Consider the following 17,518-nt stretch of genomic DNA (forward strand, 5'->3'; position numbering starts at 1 on the left):
ATTTCCGATTAAATTATCTCTCAATGTCTAATCAGTCTGGGCTGAGATTAACAATCTATTATAAACCACTCAGAGTTGGTTAGAACTCCTTAGGGCTGGCTGGTTATGGTAATCATTTAGTGACTGTGCTACCTCTTGGCGATCTCGGCCAGGCACCTAATCTATCTCCACGGGATGAGACTTCTAGCATAACCTGGCCTGCCTGTTCTGCTCCGTCAGTCAGGTTCTGGCAGTTTCCCTGTCCAATAACTCTCGTTCTGATTTACTCATGATGTCATTGGGATGATTAAATGTGATAACTCCAGTAAACAATCTACTGGCGTACAACTCTGGTAAACAACTTGGCATCCAGATGTATTCTGTAAACCTTTAGGCCAGGTGTGATCCTTGCAAGTTTATGCCCCTGTCTGACTCTTCAAGTTGTCAGGGCAGGGGTTTGGTTAACTGGAGCGTCATCTGGGTCCTTGGTGTCTAGCATCGTCCCACAGCCAGCATCAGCAGTAGAAGCTGCCTGTGCTGCCTGAGCTGTTTGAAGATTCTCTTCTGTGCCAGAGTCGTAGTGTAAGCTCCCTGCAGGGAGATAGCTGGGATGCTGAAGACACCCAGGAGACTACAGTTCTATCCACCCTTCTCCATATTTGCTGCCTCCAGCCTGGTCGGAGCTTCCTGGTCCTCCGGCCTCTGCAATCTCCTTTCTCTCTCCCACTCTCCCACCAGCCCAGTGCGAGAGTCTTCTTTCACACCTCACCGGCACTGGTTCCTGTTGATCTGCTCCAGGAGCTGAAGATTTGGGCCATTCTGGGGGGTGTGCAGTGGCCATTCTGGTGTCACACTGCACTTGTAATTTTCATTCTTGGATGACAAGTGAAGTCGAGCACCTATGTTTATTGGCATTTGGGAAACCTCCTTTGTGAGGCACCTGTTCAAGTCTGGTCTATTTTTCTGTTGTTTTTTGTCCTTTCCTTTTTGACTTGTAGAGGTGGTATATGCTAGATATTAGTTCTTTGCCACCTAGATACAGCTGAATATCTTTATCCACTCCATGGCTTGCTCTTAATGTAGAGTTTTGATGATCAGGGGTTCTTAATTTTATGTCATCCAATTAATTAATCTCTTATTTTATGGTTAACACATTCTGTGTTCTATTTAAGATTTTTTTTGGCTTCTGCAAGGTCATTAAGGTATTCTCATATGTTTTCTTATGAATTAGAAGTTTTATTGCTATACTTTCACATCTAGATTTAAAGCTGATTTTGAAGGGATTTTTGTGTATGTTGTAAGACTGCATTCAAGATTTTTATCTTTTCTATCTAGATACAAATTAACCCAACAGCAAGGTTTGAACAGGCCATCCTTTCCTCACTGCACTGCAGTGTCACCGTTGTCATAAAACAGTGACGATACGTGTGCACATCTACTTCTGGATTCCAATTCTGTGCCAATGTCATACCATCTTAATTCCTACAGCTTTATATTTGGACACCTGGAAGTATTAATCCTTATGTTTTTTTCTTCTTCAAAATTCTCACACCTGTTCTCGGCCTATTCTACATTTTAGAATTAAGTTGTCGAGTTACATTAAAAATACCTCTTAGGATTTTGATTGGGATTTCATTGAATCCACAGATCAATTTAGGAAAGAACTGACACTAAATAATATTGAGTTTTTTAATCCTTGGACATATATTTCCCTTTATTTAGGCTGTTTTTAATTTCTCTCAGCAGTGTTGAAGTACACAATGTAAAGATCTGCCTCATCTTCTTTTGTTGATTTATTCCTAAGTATTTGATGATTTCTGATGCTATTATAAATGGTATCTTTAAAAAATTTATATTTTCTATTTGCATATAGAAATACAACTTATTTTTATATATTGACCCTTTATTTATTCAGTGACCTTGCTAAACTGATTTACTAATGTGAATGGTTTCTTGATTCTTTTATACTGTTTACTTACACAATAATGTTATCTGAGAATACAGTTTTATGTCCTTCTTTCCAAGCTTGATATACAAGGGTATTTCAAAAAGTTCACGGAAAGATTCATATTATCTTTTAATTCAATTTTTCCACAAGCTTTTTGAAGTACCCTTATATTTTATTTGTTAATTTTTGCCTTATTGCACTGGCGAGTATCTCTAGTACAATATTGAATAGCAATGGCTAAAGTGTGCATCCTTGTCTTCTTCTTGACCCCAAGGAAAAAATTTCAATATTTTACCATTACTTATGATGTTTGCTATAGATATTTTAAAACAAATAATAAGTGTACATATATTTAAAGTACAATGTGGTTTTTAAAACTTTATTTAATTTTGTTATTTTTTAAATTTATTTTTTATTTGAACATAGTTGATTATACTTATCTGTGGAGTACAGTATTGAATATCCATACCTGTGTGCGATATGTGATGTTCAAATCAGGATAATTAGTATACTCAACATTATACAATGTAATCAATTTTCAAGGCCCTTTACCAATCCCTCCCTTTGCCTCTTCCCTTTCCCCCTTTCCCACCTCTGGTAACCTCAGTTCTGTTCTCTTCTTTTGAAAGTTTAACATATTATTGTGATCGTTGTATCTTTCTTTCTTTCTATATATATATATTTATTTTTTTTACATTTTATTTTATTTTATTTTATTTTTGCCTTCCACTTATGAGTAAGGACATGTGGTATTTTTCTGTTCTTGGCTTATTTCACTTAACATAATTTTCTCTAAGTTCATCCATATTGTTGCAAATGGCAGTATTTCATTCTTTTTTATGGCAGAGTAGTATTCCATTGTGTAAATATACCACATTTTCCTCATCCAGTCATCTATCAAAGGACACTTAGACTGGTTCCATATTTTGGCTACTGTAAATAGAGCTGCAATGAACATGGGAGTACAGGTGTCCCTTCCACATGATGATTTCCATTCCTTAGGGTATATACTCTGTAATGGGATTGCCGGATCATATGGTAGTTCTATTTGTAGTTGTTTGAGAACCTCCATATGGTTTTCCATAATGGCTGAACTAATTTACAGTCCCACCAATAGTGCAGGAGGGTTCCCCTTGTATGCTGTAGATTTTATTATTAGTAGTAGTATTTTAAGTCCTCTATCAGATTGAAGTTCCCTTCTATTCTTAGCTTTCTAAGAGTTATTTAAAATCATGAATGAATATTAATTTTTATCACATATTTTTTATGGACCTATTGAAATAAATATAAGATTTTCCTCCTTTATATTGTCAATGTGGTAGCTTTGATTTATTTTTTAAGTCTAAAATATTTTAAAAGCACTTACAAGGAACAGTACTGAAGACAAATAACACTAAAAATCTGTGTCAGCTTGTGGGACAGTGAAGAAAAAATAGTACAGCAAACAGATGGAGTCTACTCTGTGATAAAAATGCTACAAGCCAAATTTGTTGCTTGTTTAAAAAACCCAAATGCTGACAACGTCCAGAAAAATGTAGAAAGATTGTCTATAATTGTACCGTTGAACTGTTGAAACTTGTTAACTAAAGCAAGTCTGGCAGGGAGTGAATTATCCATGTTGGAGTCTTTGCCTTGAATGCAGCCACAGTCATAGCAATAGCAGGGCAGAGCAGCAAAACTCCAATAAAAATCCCACAGTCATTCTGGCTGGATGAACCAGGTAAAAGAGCCTGGGACAACCACCATCGCCAGAGAGTAAAAGAGGAACTTCAGAAAGACGAGAGCCAAGGGAGAGCCCCAGCTTCTGTATATAAACTTAGCCTAAGTTTCTGGCTGATTGGAGAATCGAGCATGTGCAGGGAGAATGAAATCAGCTTGCAGTCAGTGCTGAAGAAGAACTGAACTGAGAACCAAGTTGCTTCCCACTTCATGCACGACAGTATGCGCCTATCCAAATTAATTACCTGCTATTACAAAAACATCAATACTTTTTGATGCAACATAACAAATCGAGAGTCTCTTCAAAAGAACATAATGTTTAAGGTATCATACAGAATTGCTCAATATATGAAGAATCACAAATCATCTTCCATTTTGAAAATGACCTGGATGTTGGAATTATCAGGAAAAGACTTTAAAGCAGCTATTGTAATCGTACTCAGTGTGGTGAAGGAAAATATATTTGTCATGAATAAACAGATGAGAAATATCAGCAAAATGGGAAAAAAATGCAATTTCAGCATAAAATCTAATATCTGAAAAATTAATTGAGTGAAGGTAATAAAATGGAAATTATAGAGAAAAGAGCCAGTAAAATTGAAGATAGATCAATGATCCATATTACAAATAATCCAATTACAAGAAGAGAGAACAGGGACCTATGGAACTACATCTAAAGATCTAACATAGAAGTAATTAGAGTTCAAGAAAAAAAATGAACAGAAGAATAATTGAAGAAATAATGGCCAAATTTCCCCAATTTGGTAAAAAGATAAATGAACAGATTCAAGAATTTTAGTAAACCAATAATAGGGATAAATTAGAAGAAAACTGTTAGGGGTTGAATTGTGACCCTCAAAAAGAACCTTAGTACCTGTGAATGCAATCTTATCTGGAAGTAGCGTCTTTGAAGATATAACCATGTTAAGACAAGGACATTAGGGTGGACCCTGATCCAACATGACTGGTGTCCTTCTAAGAAGAGGAAAATTGGAGACAGAGACTCACAGGTGGAGGCAGGGTTTGGACTGACACCTCTGCAGGCCAGGAATGCCAAGGACTGCTGGCATCCCGGAGGGAGGTGTGGGCAGACTCTTCCCAGAAGGAACCAGCTCTGCCCACACTTGAGTTTGGACTTCTGGCCTCCAAAACTGTGAAACATTTCTGTTGTTTTAAGCCACCCAATTGGTGGCACTTTGTTATGGCAGCTCTAGGAAACTAACAAAAACCATACTTAGGAATGTCATAATCAAATATGAATGCCAGAGAAAAAGACAAAACCTTGAAACTACTAGAAAAAATTGACACCTAACATACAGGGGAGCAATGATTTAAATTACCACAGATTTCTTGTTAGAGACTATGAAGGTCATACCACAGTGAAACTACATTTTTAAAGTGTTTGGTGGGTGGGGGGAGGTGATAAACTGATTGACTCAGAATTCTATACTCAAATGTAAATATCTTTCAAGGATGAAGATTAAATGAAGGCATTCAAATAAACAATAACTAAAAGAATTAGTTGCCACCAAGACTGCTCTATAAGAAATGCCAAGGAAGGAATTTCATGCTGAAGAAAAACCATACCAGAGGAAAACTCATATCTTCAGAAATAAATGAAGAGGATTAGAAACAGGAAATATATGGAAGGCATAAAGATCTATACTTTTTCCTAATTTTTAAAAAATACATACATCTGTTTAAAGCAAAAGTTACAGCATTGTCATGTGGGGTTAACCAAGTACGTAAAGGGCAATATGTATGGTAATTATAGCATACCAGATCATGGATGTGGGTAAACACAGGTAATATTGTTGAAAGGTTACTTTATGTGAAGTGGCACAAAGTAGATTATGAAAATATAAGAAGGTATATCATAGTCCCTAAAGCAACTACAAAGAAAGGAATACAAAGATGTGTAGCTAAAAATACAATAGATAAATTAAAATAAAATTCTAAAAAATATTCAAATAATCTAAAAATAAGTCAGTTAAGGAGAAACAGGAAAAAGAATCAGAAGAAAAACAGAAAACAAATAATAAAATAATAGACCTAAATACAATCATAGAATAATTACATTAAATGGTAATGAGCCAAACACTCCTATTAAAAGGTAGAGATTATCATAATAGATGAAAAGCAAGACCCAGTTATATACTGCCTACAGGATATGCAGTTTATACGTAAGAACACAAATACCTTGAAAGTAAAAAACATTAAACATAAGAAAGCTAACAGGGCTGTATTAGTGTGTGATAAAATAGGCTTCAAGACAAAGAACATTAGCAAAGATAAGGAAGAATATTTCATAGTGATAAAAGGGTCAGTTTATCAGGAAGAGATAACTACACATATACCTAATAACAGAGCCTCAAAATACATAAAGTAAAAGTTGAAGGACTTAAAAAGAGAAACAGACAATTCCAAGATCATAGTAGAGGATTTAAATATCTTTCTTTCAGCGAGTGATAGAAAAAGCAGTAATGACACAGAGGATCTCAACAATGCTGTCAACCAAACTTAATTGATATCATACAAGCAATAGAAGAATACACATTCTTTCTAAGTTCACACAGTAAATCCACCAAAATATATCTTATGCTAGACTGTAAAATATGGCTCAATAAATTTAAATAGACTGAAATCATACAGGGTATATTCTCTAACTATAATAATTTAAATTAAAAATCAGTAACAATTGATATTTAGAAAAACTCCAAAATTTGGAAATTAAACAATTCATTTAAAAATAATCTATGGGTCAAAAAAGGGGTATTAGAAAATATTTTTTAGTGAATGGTGATGAAAATACAAAATATGTAAATTTGTAGGACACAGTTTAAACAATGCTGTGGTTTGAATATATGAGTATGACTCCCTCCAAAGTTCATATGCTGGAACTTAAACTCCAAGGTGATGGTATTAAGAGGTGAGGCCTTTTGGGATGTAATTGTCATGAGGGTGTGCCCTCATGAATACATTAATGTCCTTATAAAAGAGTCTTCCGGAAGCATTCAGTCCTTTTGCCTTTCAGCCTTCTGCCATGTGAAGGCCCAACAACAAGGCACCATCTTGGAAGCAGAGAGAGCAACCCAAAACAGACACCAAATTTACTGGTGCCTTGATCTTGGACTTCCCAGCCTCCAGGATTGTGAGCAATAATTTTCTATTGTTTATAATTTACTCAGGCTAAGGTATTTTTTTATAGCAGCACAAAAGAACTAAGGCAAACAGTGCTTAAAAAAATTTATACAATCCTATTAGAGAAGAAAAATAAGTCTAAAATCAAGGCCTAAAATTTCACTTTAAGAAGCTAGAAAAAAGAGCAAGGAAAGCTGATAGTAAGAAGAAAGTAGGCAGCAAATGAGAAAAATAAATAAAAATAAAAGCAGAAATAAAAATAAATAGAATGACAAAAATAGAGAAAATTGTCAGTGTCAAGAGCTAGTTCTTTGAAAAAATTAACAAATTTAATAAACGCGTATCTAGATTGGTTAACAAAAAGCAAGAAAATGTAATTTATCAACTGGAAGAATGGAAGAGGTGCTATCTTTAATGAACCTACAAACATTAAAGGACAATAAAACAATATTTTGAACAACTTTATGCCAAACAATGTGGAAGAATGGCAGTATTCCTTGAAAGACACAAACTACCAGAGCTTACTGAAGAAGAAATAGGTAACCTGAATAACACTACTTCTATTTAGAAAACTGAATTCACATTTTAAAATCTTTCTACAAAGAAACTCCAGCCTAAGATATCTTCACTGCTAAATTCTATCTAACCTTTAAGGAATAAATAATAACAATTCTATACAAACACTTCCAGAAAATATAAGTAGAGGAAAACTTCCTAGTATGGACTGAATAGTTGTGTCCCCTGTGCCAAATTCATATGTTGAAGCCTGAACTCCCAATGTGATGGTATTACGAGGTGGGGCCTTTTGGAGGTGATTAGGTTTAGATGAGGTATGAGAGTGGGATCCTCAAGATGGGTTTAGCGCCCTTATAAAACCAGAGTTTGCTTGCTCTCTGAATTTCTCTCTCTCTCATGCTCTCTCTCTCTCTTTCTCTCTCTCTCTCTGCTATGTGAGGATACAGCAAGAAGGCTGCTGTCTGCAAGCCAGGAAGAGGGCCCTCACCAGAACCCAGCCACACTGTCACCCTGATCTCAGAATTCCCAGCCTCCCAAACTGTAATATCTGTTGTTTGAGCCACCTAGTTTATGGTATTTTGTTATAGGAGCCCAAGCTGACTAAGACACTTCCTAACTCATTTTATAAGGCCAACTTATCCCCAAACCAATACCAATACCCCTGATACCAATATCAGACTAATACATTAGACTAATGCAAAGACTAATTACATTTCCCAATTCATTATACAAGGCCATCTAACACCAAAACCAATACCAATACTACTGATACATAAACCAGACTAATACATTACAAGAAAACTGAAGATCAATATTCTTCATGAATATATGTACAAAAATCCTTGACAAAATATTAGAAAACCAAATCCAACAATATATAAAAATAATGATACATGTTTAGCAAGTAGGATTTATCTCAGGAATGCAGGTTGATTGAATGTTAGAAAATCAATTATAATCCACCATATTAATAGAATTAATAAAATAAAGGAGAAAAATCCTATAATCTTTTCAACTGATGCAGAAGAAGTATCTAACAAAATTCAACTCTCATTCATGGTAAAAATTCTCAGAAAACTAGAAATAGAAGGAAACATTCTCAAACTGACAAAGGACATCTACAAAACCCTGCAGTATCACTGTACTTCATGGTGAAATATTGAATGCTTTTCCTCTAAGATCAGTACCAAAGCAAAGATGCTTGCTGTCACCCTTGAATTCAATGTTATTATGCTTGAGGTCCTAGCCATTGCAATAAGGCAAAAACAGACAAATAAACAAATGGTATAAAATTAAAAGAAAATGGGTAAGATTGTTTCTGCTTGCCAGTAGCACGATTATTTACATAAAAATATTCAGGAATACAAAATAACAACTGTATTAGTGAATTTAGCCTGGTTGCACGATGCAAGATTAGTGTAGAAAAAGTTTTAAATATTAGCAGCAAAAGATTGGAAATAAAATTAAAATGATTTCACTTAAACAATAGACCAAAAAATATAAAATACTTAAGAATAAATTTAACAAAAAACACTCCTACACTGAAACTACATAACTGCTGAGAGAAATTAAGGAAGACATAACTAACTAAACAAAGAGGTATACCATTTCATGGAATGAAATAATTAATATTATGATGTCAGGTCTCCCAAATTGATCTATAAATTCAAAATTCCAACAAGCTTTTTTGTAGAAATTGAAAAGGTGTTTCTAAAATTTATAAGAATATGCAAATAACCTAGAATAGCCTTTTTAAAATGAAGAATAAAGTTGGAAGACTTTTAGTACCTGATTTCAAGACTTACTCTAAAGCTACAGTAATCAAAATAGAGTTGGAATGATGAAGGAAAAGACAGATTGCTCAAGAAATGGAACAGAAAGCCCTGAAATAGACTCACATGTACAAGGGTACTTCAAAAAGTTCATGGAAAATGGAATTAAAAAATAGTATGAGTCTTTCCATGAACTTTTTGAAGACCCTTCATGTTTGTTCAATTGAATTCTGATAAAGGTACTGAATCAGTCCAATGGGGGAAAAAAGTCTCCTCAACAAACGGTGCTAGAACAACTCCATGGGGAAGAAATGAATGTTAACCTTACCTTACAGCACACACAATAATCAACTTGAAATGGATCCGAGGTCTATACATAAAAGGTAAAACTGTAAACTTCTAGAAAAAAACTTAGGAGTTAATTTTGCCAACTCGGGCACATTTTTTTTTTTGATAGAACGCAGAAAGCATGAACCGTAAAAGAAAGTTATTTGATCAATTAAATTTTACAAACCTAAAAAATATTTGCTCTTTGAAATATACCATTAATGAAACAAAAAGACAAGCCACAAAATGAAAGAAAATATTTGTGAAATAAATGTGTGACAAAGGATTTCAATCAGAATATATAAAGAATTAGAATATTTAGAAAAATCTGTCAACACTCACTAATAACTTGAATAGCTCCCCAAATATTTCACACAAAAAAATATACAGAGGGCCAATAAGCACATGAAAAGATGCTCAATATCATTAGTCACCAGGGAAATGTACTTTAAAACCACAATAAATTACCACTTTGCATCTACTGAAATAGCTGAAATTTGTAAAAATGACAATATCGAGTATTTATGAGGATGTGGAATACCTGGATCTCTCACACACTACTGGGGGGAATGTAAATTTGTGCAACCACGTTGGAAAACTTTTTGGCAGTTTCTTAAGTTAGATATACACCTACCAGTATAACCCAGCCATTCCACTTCAAGGTATTTACCAGAGAGAAAAGAATAGAGAAAACTTGTACCTGACTATTCATAGCAGCTTCGTTCACAGTAGCCGATATTTGAAAGCAGCCTAAATGTCCCTTAATAGATGAGTGGATAGAGAATATGTGGTACCTTCGTACAATTGAGTGCTATTCAGCAGTGAAAAGCATGAACTAGTAATGTACCCGACAACATAAATGCATCCCCCAAACACTACTCTGAATAATCAGAAACAAGACTTTTACTATAGGATTCTGTTGACATAAAATGCAAACTAATCTACAGTGACAGAAAACAGTTCAGATATTGCTTGGGGCCAGGGGTGGAGTCCGGCCTGAACTGAAAAGGGGCACCGGTAGTCTTTTGGGGGCGATGGTAATAATGTTCTGTGTCTTTATTATGGCGGCAGTTTCACGGTCATATAAAATTGTCAACGTTCATCAAATTGTTTGCTTTATATAAATGCAGTTTATTTACTTGTATGGAATGAATTGTATACATGTTGTTGTCCCATGAAAAAGATGGCAAGGATAAAAATAAGTGTGGAGATTCAGTGAACTTTTGACAATGTCAGCATACTCTCATGAGCCACTTCTGTGTGTAACTGCTTCTGGGTGATTCACCACTGGTACACTTGTGGGGAGTCTGCCTGAACAAGCCAGAGCATCGAGAACCACTTACTCCTCCCTGTTTCAGCTGGAGCTCGGCAAGCGTCAGGCGCACTGGTGCCAGAGAGAGACTGCCACATGGAAGGAGTTTTTAAATGTTAATCTTGCATTCTCATATTAAACACAATTTGGTGAAGTATTAGCCTTTTTATGTTGCTGGATTCAATTAGCTGTTTGTAGATTTTCATGAAAGAGTTTGGGCTCATGCCACAGCAATTCAGAAAGGCCTTTGTGGACCACCGCTCTCTAGGGTGGCCCCCTTCAGTCCCGCATATCACATAACAATGTTGGATTTCCTTTGTGCTACTTACCTTCTATTGAAATTGTATTGTGAATGTATTTTTTGTTTCGTTTTATTTCCTCACATCAGACCATCAGTTCCAGGAGCAAGGCCTCATGTACCTAATCTTTTAATCTTGTGACCAGATTGGTGTTGGCTGCTAATGTGTGGGACTGAGCCACTGGCTTTGGAGGACAGGGGCAGAGAAGATGTGGGAGATGAACCGACACCACGGCCCAGGCTCAAGTTTTACGTGTGCTCAACCCACTCGACATTCCTGAGACTCTGCTTTTAAGAGCTCCTTTTTTATTTAGAGGTGTAAAGATAACTACCTACATGAGCACTCCGGATATGTAACCCAAGACTCATTAGTGGCTGCTGTTTCTGTAGAACTTCTCTGTGTAACTGAAGTCTTATAAGTGCTCACAGTATCCATCTAGGAAAGTAAACAGGACTGAAAATCAAGGAGAGTGTTCCCTGGGTGAAAATTGCTTCTAATTACAATAATAATAAAGAGGAGATTGATCAATCAACATGGAAGTCTCTTATTTATTTATTTTAGTTTGCATTATATTTAGTATGCATTTCTCTTAATTTTCCCTTCTCATTGAAAAATTCTGATAGGGACTTCAATTTTTCTAAAATTTAACATGTTTTAATCAGCAAAAAAATAATTTTCAAGTTTGAACTTACGTAAATTTGAAAAAAAATCGCACAAGACTTTAATGCAACAATAAGCATACAAATAAATTTAGCATTTAAACTATACATTAAAGGATATTCCTGCTCTTAAGTGCAGGTAACTTCAATTATTTCTCACTGAATATCCTTTGTATGTTAGTCAGTAAACACAGAAAGTAGGACAGTTTGGTTCTCACTTTCTTGTATAGAAATTTAAGGACTTGCATGAATCTTGTAGGAGCAGGGAATCATCGTGTCACTCACCAAGATACAATGTGAGACCCAGAAGTCAACATTCACTTCTATTTGTAAGGAATAAGGAAACTACACTGAATGTGTGGTGACTAGAGTAAGCCCAGCCAATTGCCATCGCTTGTCCGTGCACACCACAAGCCCCAACCTCATGACATCTCTAGACAGTACCCTAAGATGCCCTGGTGCTTTAGCACATGCTATTCCTGCTGCCGGAAATGTTCCTGCCACCCTGCAAAGCATCTCGTCCACTGTCAAGACCAAGTCCAGAGCACATGCTCTAGGAAGTCCTCTCTCAGGCTGATGGGGCTCTCCCCTTTAAGTTTTGTAGCATTTTGTTCATACCTTGATGAGAACATTTATTTCATTGTGTTACCTCCTTCCACTAACCTGAGAGGTCCTTGCAGTGCCTTCTATTTCTACCACAGTGGAGATACTTAACAAACGTTTCTTGAATGATAGGGGAGTGTGGGTGGGGGGTCATCACCACTTTGAGTATCTGATGTAAGCTATGCCTGTGGCTCACTCAGCAGCTGCCCTCGCTTGATCATGTCCCTCAGACTGGTTGCTGTGAGACACGGCAGGGCTGACCAGGCTTCCCCTTGCTGAGAGCCGAAGGCATCCCTGCGCAGCACGGTGCCTGATCACGGAAGGCCTCGAGCGCTCTGCAGAGGAGCCACAACTTCGGCATTCAGGCACTGCGAACTGTAGTATAATTTGGGGGCTGAAAGTACCACTTTGCAGCCACACAAACCTTGGTTCAAATGCCTGTTCAGCCAATTACTAGCTGCTTAACTTCAGAAATCATTTATCCTGTCACAATCTCATTGGGGAGACGTGTGACGAGACTCACTTGAGATCAGTGACTCCGCAGCGCGTTGGGTGGGACACAGGAGACTGAGAACAGAGGACTAGTGAGGGCTGCCAGTGTCCTGCCAGAGCAAAGTCACTTGCAACCAAAGATTCAGAAATAATGTCAAAACTTAAAGTGGATTCTAGTTGACATTTTTAGCCAAAAAACCATTCTAGTTGAAATGTTGACATGTTTAGCCAAAAATCATTCTGCTGGATTTTACAAACATTCTGAGATTTCTAATGTCTTTATAACTAAATGTCTCAGAACAAGTTATTCTAAAGTTCTTCAGAAGAGAGAAGCCTGTTTTTTTTTTTTTTTTTTGTTTGTTTGTTTGTTTTTAATATCCCAGGATCACGGCAAGAGTCCAGACATAATTGGTTAAGACTAGCCAGGACTGAAGGGACAAATAATTTAAGATTCATTACTCTGCGCCAGTGGTGCCGTCAGTGCTTTAGACCCTGCTGGTGACTAGAGCTAACAGGAAGTTTAGCACAGCTCTGTTCTCCGACGTCCATGCCAAAGCACTACCAAAGCTCTTCTGTGAGGCCTGGGAGAGGGTTCATTAAGCCTAGGAAGCAGGTGGTGTAATTTAAGAAACAATGAAAAAGATTTGCTCCCAAATATCTAATGAGGTTTTCTTATCAATGATGCTTGAAAGTTGAAGGAATCCTGTCCAAAGCACGCACCTCGGGTGGGAGCACATTTCCATTGAAAATAGGTTGATGAGGATAATCTGAGGCTCGGACTGAATATAACTGATCTCTCGAATTTACAAAGCATTTAATGGCCAAGCTGGAATCTGTGTGACTGCAAAGCTATACTTTTTAAAAAATTTTTTTCAATTTTATTTATATTTATTTGTTGTGGGGCACAGTGTGTTGTTTCAACACACGCATATACTGCACAATGATTCACTTAGGGTAGACAGCATAGTGTTGTACCCGTTAGTCTACCATTTCTACCCTGAGCCCCTTCCCTCCCAGCCTCTTGTAACCATGACTCTACTCTCCACAAAGGTGTACTTTTAATCCTACATCTCACTGCATCCACTCTCCTGCCCTACAGCCCACACAGTTTGCAGGGTGTATCCTTAAATCTAAAGCCTGCAAACAAGGCAGCCAGGTAGGTTGTGATGACTTTCTGCACGTTCTCCAGGACAGGACTTAGTAGTCCTTGCGAAATCACGTCTGACATATAACTCTGTTGAGGAACCTCCCAGATCCTGACTGGCAGAAAGACACAGGAGTGGAGAAGGGCCCTTATTAGGCAAAACAAACAATTAAATGCTCTAGCAAGGTGCCTAGCACCATGCAGACCTGAAGAGAGGATAACACTTAGGCTACATATCTATTTAAATCAAAGAATATGTAACCCAGTCAGGAATATTCTAGGGCTTATTTATTTACCTGTCTTGGGAACCTGATAGTTTTAGAATCTCTGAACTGGTCCAGAGGTTCATATTTAAAATTTGACACTCTTGTTCAAGGATCACATGTGTGGGGAGATCTGTGGAGAAACTGGACGGTCAAATCAAAATGCTTCTTCCTTCTCCCACAGGAAAGGCAGAGAGCAAGATAGAGGCTGTCCTGCCTGCAGGCACAGGTTCCGAGTTAGAAGTCTGGCCTCTGAGTGCAAACGCAATGAAAAGTTTCCTAGTATTGTCCGCAGGGACTTGAACAAGATCCTAAGAGCTGCAACAGCTGCAACCCACGGAGAACACGGCTCCTTTCTAAGACCAAGAGAGCCATGGACTCAGCAGCAGAGATTGGGGCTCATGAAAGGAGGCAAGAGAGGTTACTTCAGTTCATTATTTAGGCTCCTTGAAGGCCCCAGCACTCACCTCGGCCTGCCAGATGGGGTTCACGGTGTTGCCTACGATCCTGGATCTCCTTTCCTGTCCATGGTGGGGGAGGGCGGGGAAGATGCTGTGCTTGCCAGGTTGGATGGAAATCTTCAGATAAGGGTCTGGGTTGAAAAACATCCCTTTCTTCAACCCCAAGGCCTGGAAATCTATAAAATAAAGGACATTTTAATGTAACTGTGTTTTAGTGAGATGAAAGATCACATTAGGCCTTACGTAAGGAGAAAAGTCCATCCAACACATGAAAAATACTTCCCACGTTTAGGCTGTTTTCCACCTCATTATAAATATGGACTGATGTGTCTATAGAGCCCACTATTATTTTGATGAAAAACCCTTGTAATCAGTCGGTCCAGCTGGCATTGTGATCACGCACTTTTCGTGGGAGCAGCACTGGCCCTTGCTGGACGGTTGCTGGCATTCCCTAGGCAGGACAGGATGAGGGGTAGGGTGTGGGGCTGAGGGTCACATCAGGGAAGGTGGCGGGGCACAGAGGGGGGAAGCCCAGCTTTGGAAATTCGATGGGTCTAGGTGTAAAATTCCTCCATGAGGTAGAGACATAAAAACAGTTCTGTAGATTCACAGTAAATGTGGACTTCGCTGGGTAAGGAGAGAATTAGGAGACATAGAGAGAGATGAGAGGATTAAAAGAGCAAAGAGCGTGAACAGCAGAGTATAGGAAAAGGAAACCCGCATGGTGCTCAGTGCACATCAGTGTGGACAGCCTGGTCTGTGCACCACTAGCGAGGCCAATGCCTGGGCACCTCCCCAGCCCTTTGCTGAAGACGCCCAGTCACACAGTTTCGTGCTGCACAGAAGGGGAGACGGGGAGAGGGGGACGAACACGAGATTGCTGGTGACATGGTACATAGTTGTTCTGGGGTAATGTGAAATTACTTTATATTTCTTGGAATTGTATTTATGATGTCAAGGAATATCATTTTTAAAACTTTTCTATCATTGAAATATTTCCCAAACAAAATTATTCACATGTATTTACAAATGAAACAGAGTTAAATGTTACACCGAATCAGCGATTCTCAATCATCGTATAATATGTTACCGATGAAAAGTACAGACGTTTCCATGTGCATTTACTTAAGAGCTATTCCGAGTTGATTCAAGGTTATCCCCATGATGAAATTATTCTTACTCTATACCATTATAATATACTGCCATGGGAGGAAAAATAGGCACAAAACAAGAGCATCACAGGAGTTTGCAAAACCCAGGCTATCCCCACAGGCGTGTGTGCTCACAAAAGTTGACAACTCCCCTTAGAGAGGCCTGTTCATGAGGCTGGCTCTTGGCTGGTGTCTGGCAACTGGGATTTCAGGGGGGTTCCCACCTTCCCAGAGCTGATCAGGGTGGTTTGGGGTGAACACTGCTTTCCTTCTGGGAGTCTGGAATTTTGGCACGTGCTAAGCAGAAGGTGCTCATGTGACCGGCACCCACTCCCAAAACCCTGGGCACCAAGTCCCTAGTGAGCTGCCCTGGTGAACAACGTTTCACAGGTGGTGTCTGTCACATTCATGCTGGGACTAAGCACGTCCTGAGTAAACCCTGGTGGAGAACCCTGGAAGCTCCCTTCAGGGTCTGCAGACTCTGCCCTATGCACCCCTCACTTTGCTGGTTTTGCTTTGCAGTCTGTCACTGTGACAAACCTGAGCGGTGAGCACAAGATCACATGTTCAGTCCTGTGAGTCCTCCTAGTATCATTGAACCTGGGGTGGTCTTGGGAACCCCAGCCTGGAATGTGAGAGATGTTTATACATCATTCTTCACAAAGTAATGACGAGCATCACCTCTGCCTCCACCTGCCCTTTATTGCTGGTTACCAATTATTGGGAACCATTCTAAGCACTTAAAATACATTATCTGATTTGATCTCAACCACAAACTTCACAAGGTAGGCATTATGTCACTAATTTCAATCAAAGAAATTGAAGGCTTGGAGGTTTACAGAGCTGGTCAATGTCAGAGATGAGATTTGAACTTGTCTTTGATTCCAAAGTCTGTGCTTTTAACCAATTATATTATATTACCTTTTTATAAAGTGCCAATTTTAACATAGGTAAAATTCTTAAGTATAAGTCTTTCTATACTCTCTGTTCTGTTCTATCAAACAACTTGCCTATATCTGCATCAATATGTCTTTATCAAATGTTTGACACCTGGTAAATCAAGTCACTCTCCATTGTTCCTGCTTTTTAAAAAAGAAAACATCTTGTTTTGCCACTCACACATTTATTCTCCCAGATAAATCTTATTAATTTAACAGCATCCTTCAAAAAACTGGGATTTTGATTGGAACTGCATAAAATTTGTAGATTGTTTTTGGGAGAATAGGTAGCTAATGAACTGAGATTTCTCACTCAAAACTGTTTCTTCATTTGTACAGGTCTTCTTTCACCTCCTTCAGCAAAATTTTACACCTTTCTTTACAAGGGTTTGCACATTTAAGTTCAATCTGGATACTTATTGAAATATATATTTCTTGGAGTAACAGTGTTTGAAATTGCTGCAGTTAGAGGTATAATCAAAAGTGTACTGGACTGGGAGTCACCACACTAGATATTAGTTCTGGAACACTCACTACTGAAATTTGTAACTTTGAGTAAATTAATTGCAGGTCTCAATTTCTCCAACTGGAGGTTTGTTGGAAGGGATGTCTAAGAGCACACCGAGTTCTATGATTTTCCAAAAGTAGATGATACATTACTGGGAGAATACTTAACTTTCTCCATTTTTCCCTGCGTTTTTTCGTTCCGATGATAAGCATATGCAAATTTATTATAACATTTTTAAACACAGAAGGAAAAGAAACAAAATTTTAAAATTATTTCAAATTGTACC

At 37.8% G+C, this 17,518-nt stretch overlaps 1 protein-coding gene across 1 annotated transcript in view; it reads right to left on the reverse strand.

Annotated features, from left to right (window-relative positions):
* HECW1 (HECT, C2 and WW domain containing E3 ubiquitin protein ligase 1) overlaps window positions 1-17,518 on the reverse strand; it is a 241,863-nt gene that overhangs the window by 150,135 nt on the left and 74,210 nt on the right. The window contains exon 5 of the mRNA XM_063114547.1: window positions 14,642-14,811. Within this exon, the coding sequence (XP_062970617.1) occupies window positions 14,642-14,811 (170 nt within the window). The remainder of the gene's footprint in view (window positions 1-14,641; window positions 14,812-17,518) is intronic.

Source organism: Cynocephalus volans, chromosome 11 (assembly GCF_027409185.1).
Source record: "Cynocephalus volans isolate mCynVol1 chromosome 11, mCynVol1.pri, whole genome shotgun sequence".
Lineage (NCBI taxonomy): Eukaryota > Metazoa > Chordata > Mammalia > Dermoptera > Cynocephalidae > Cynocephalus > Cynocephalus volans.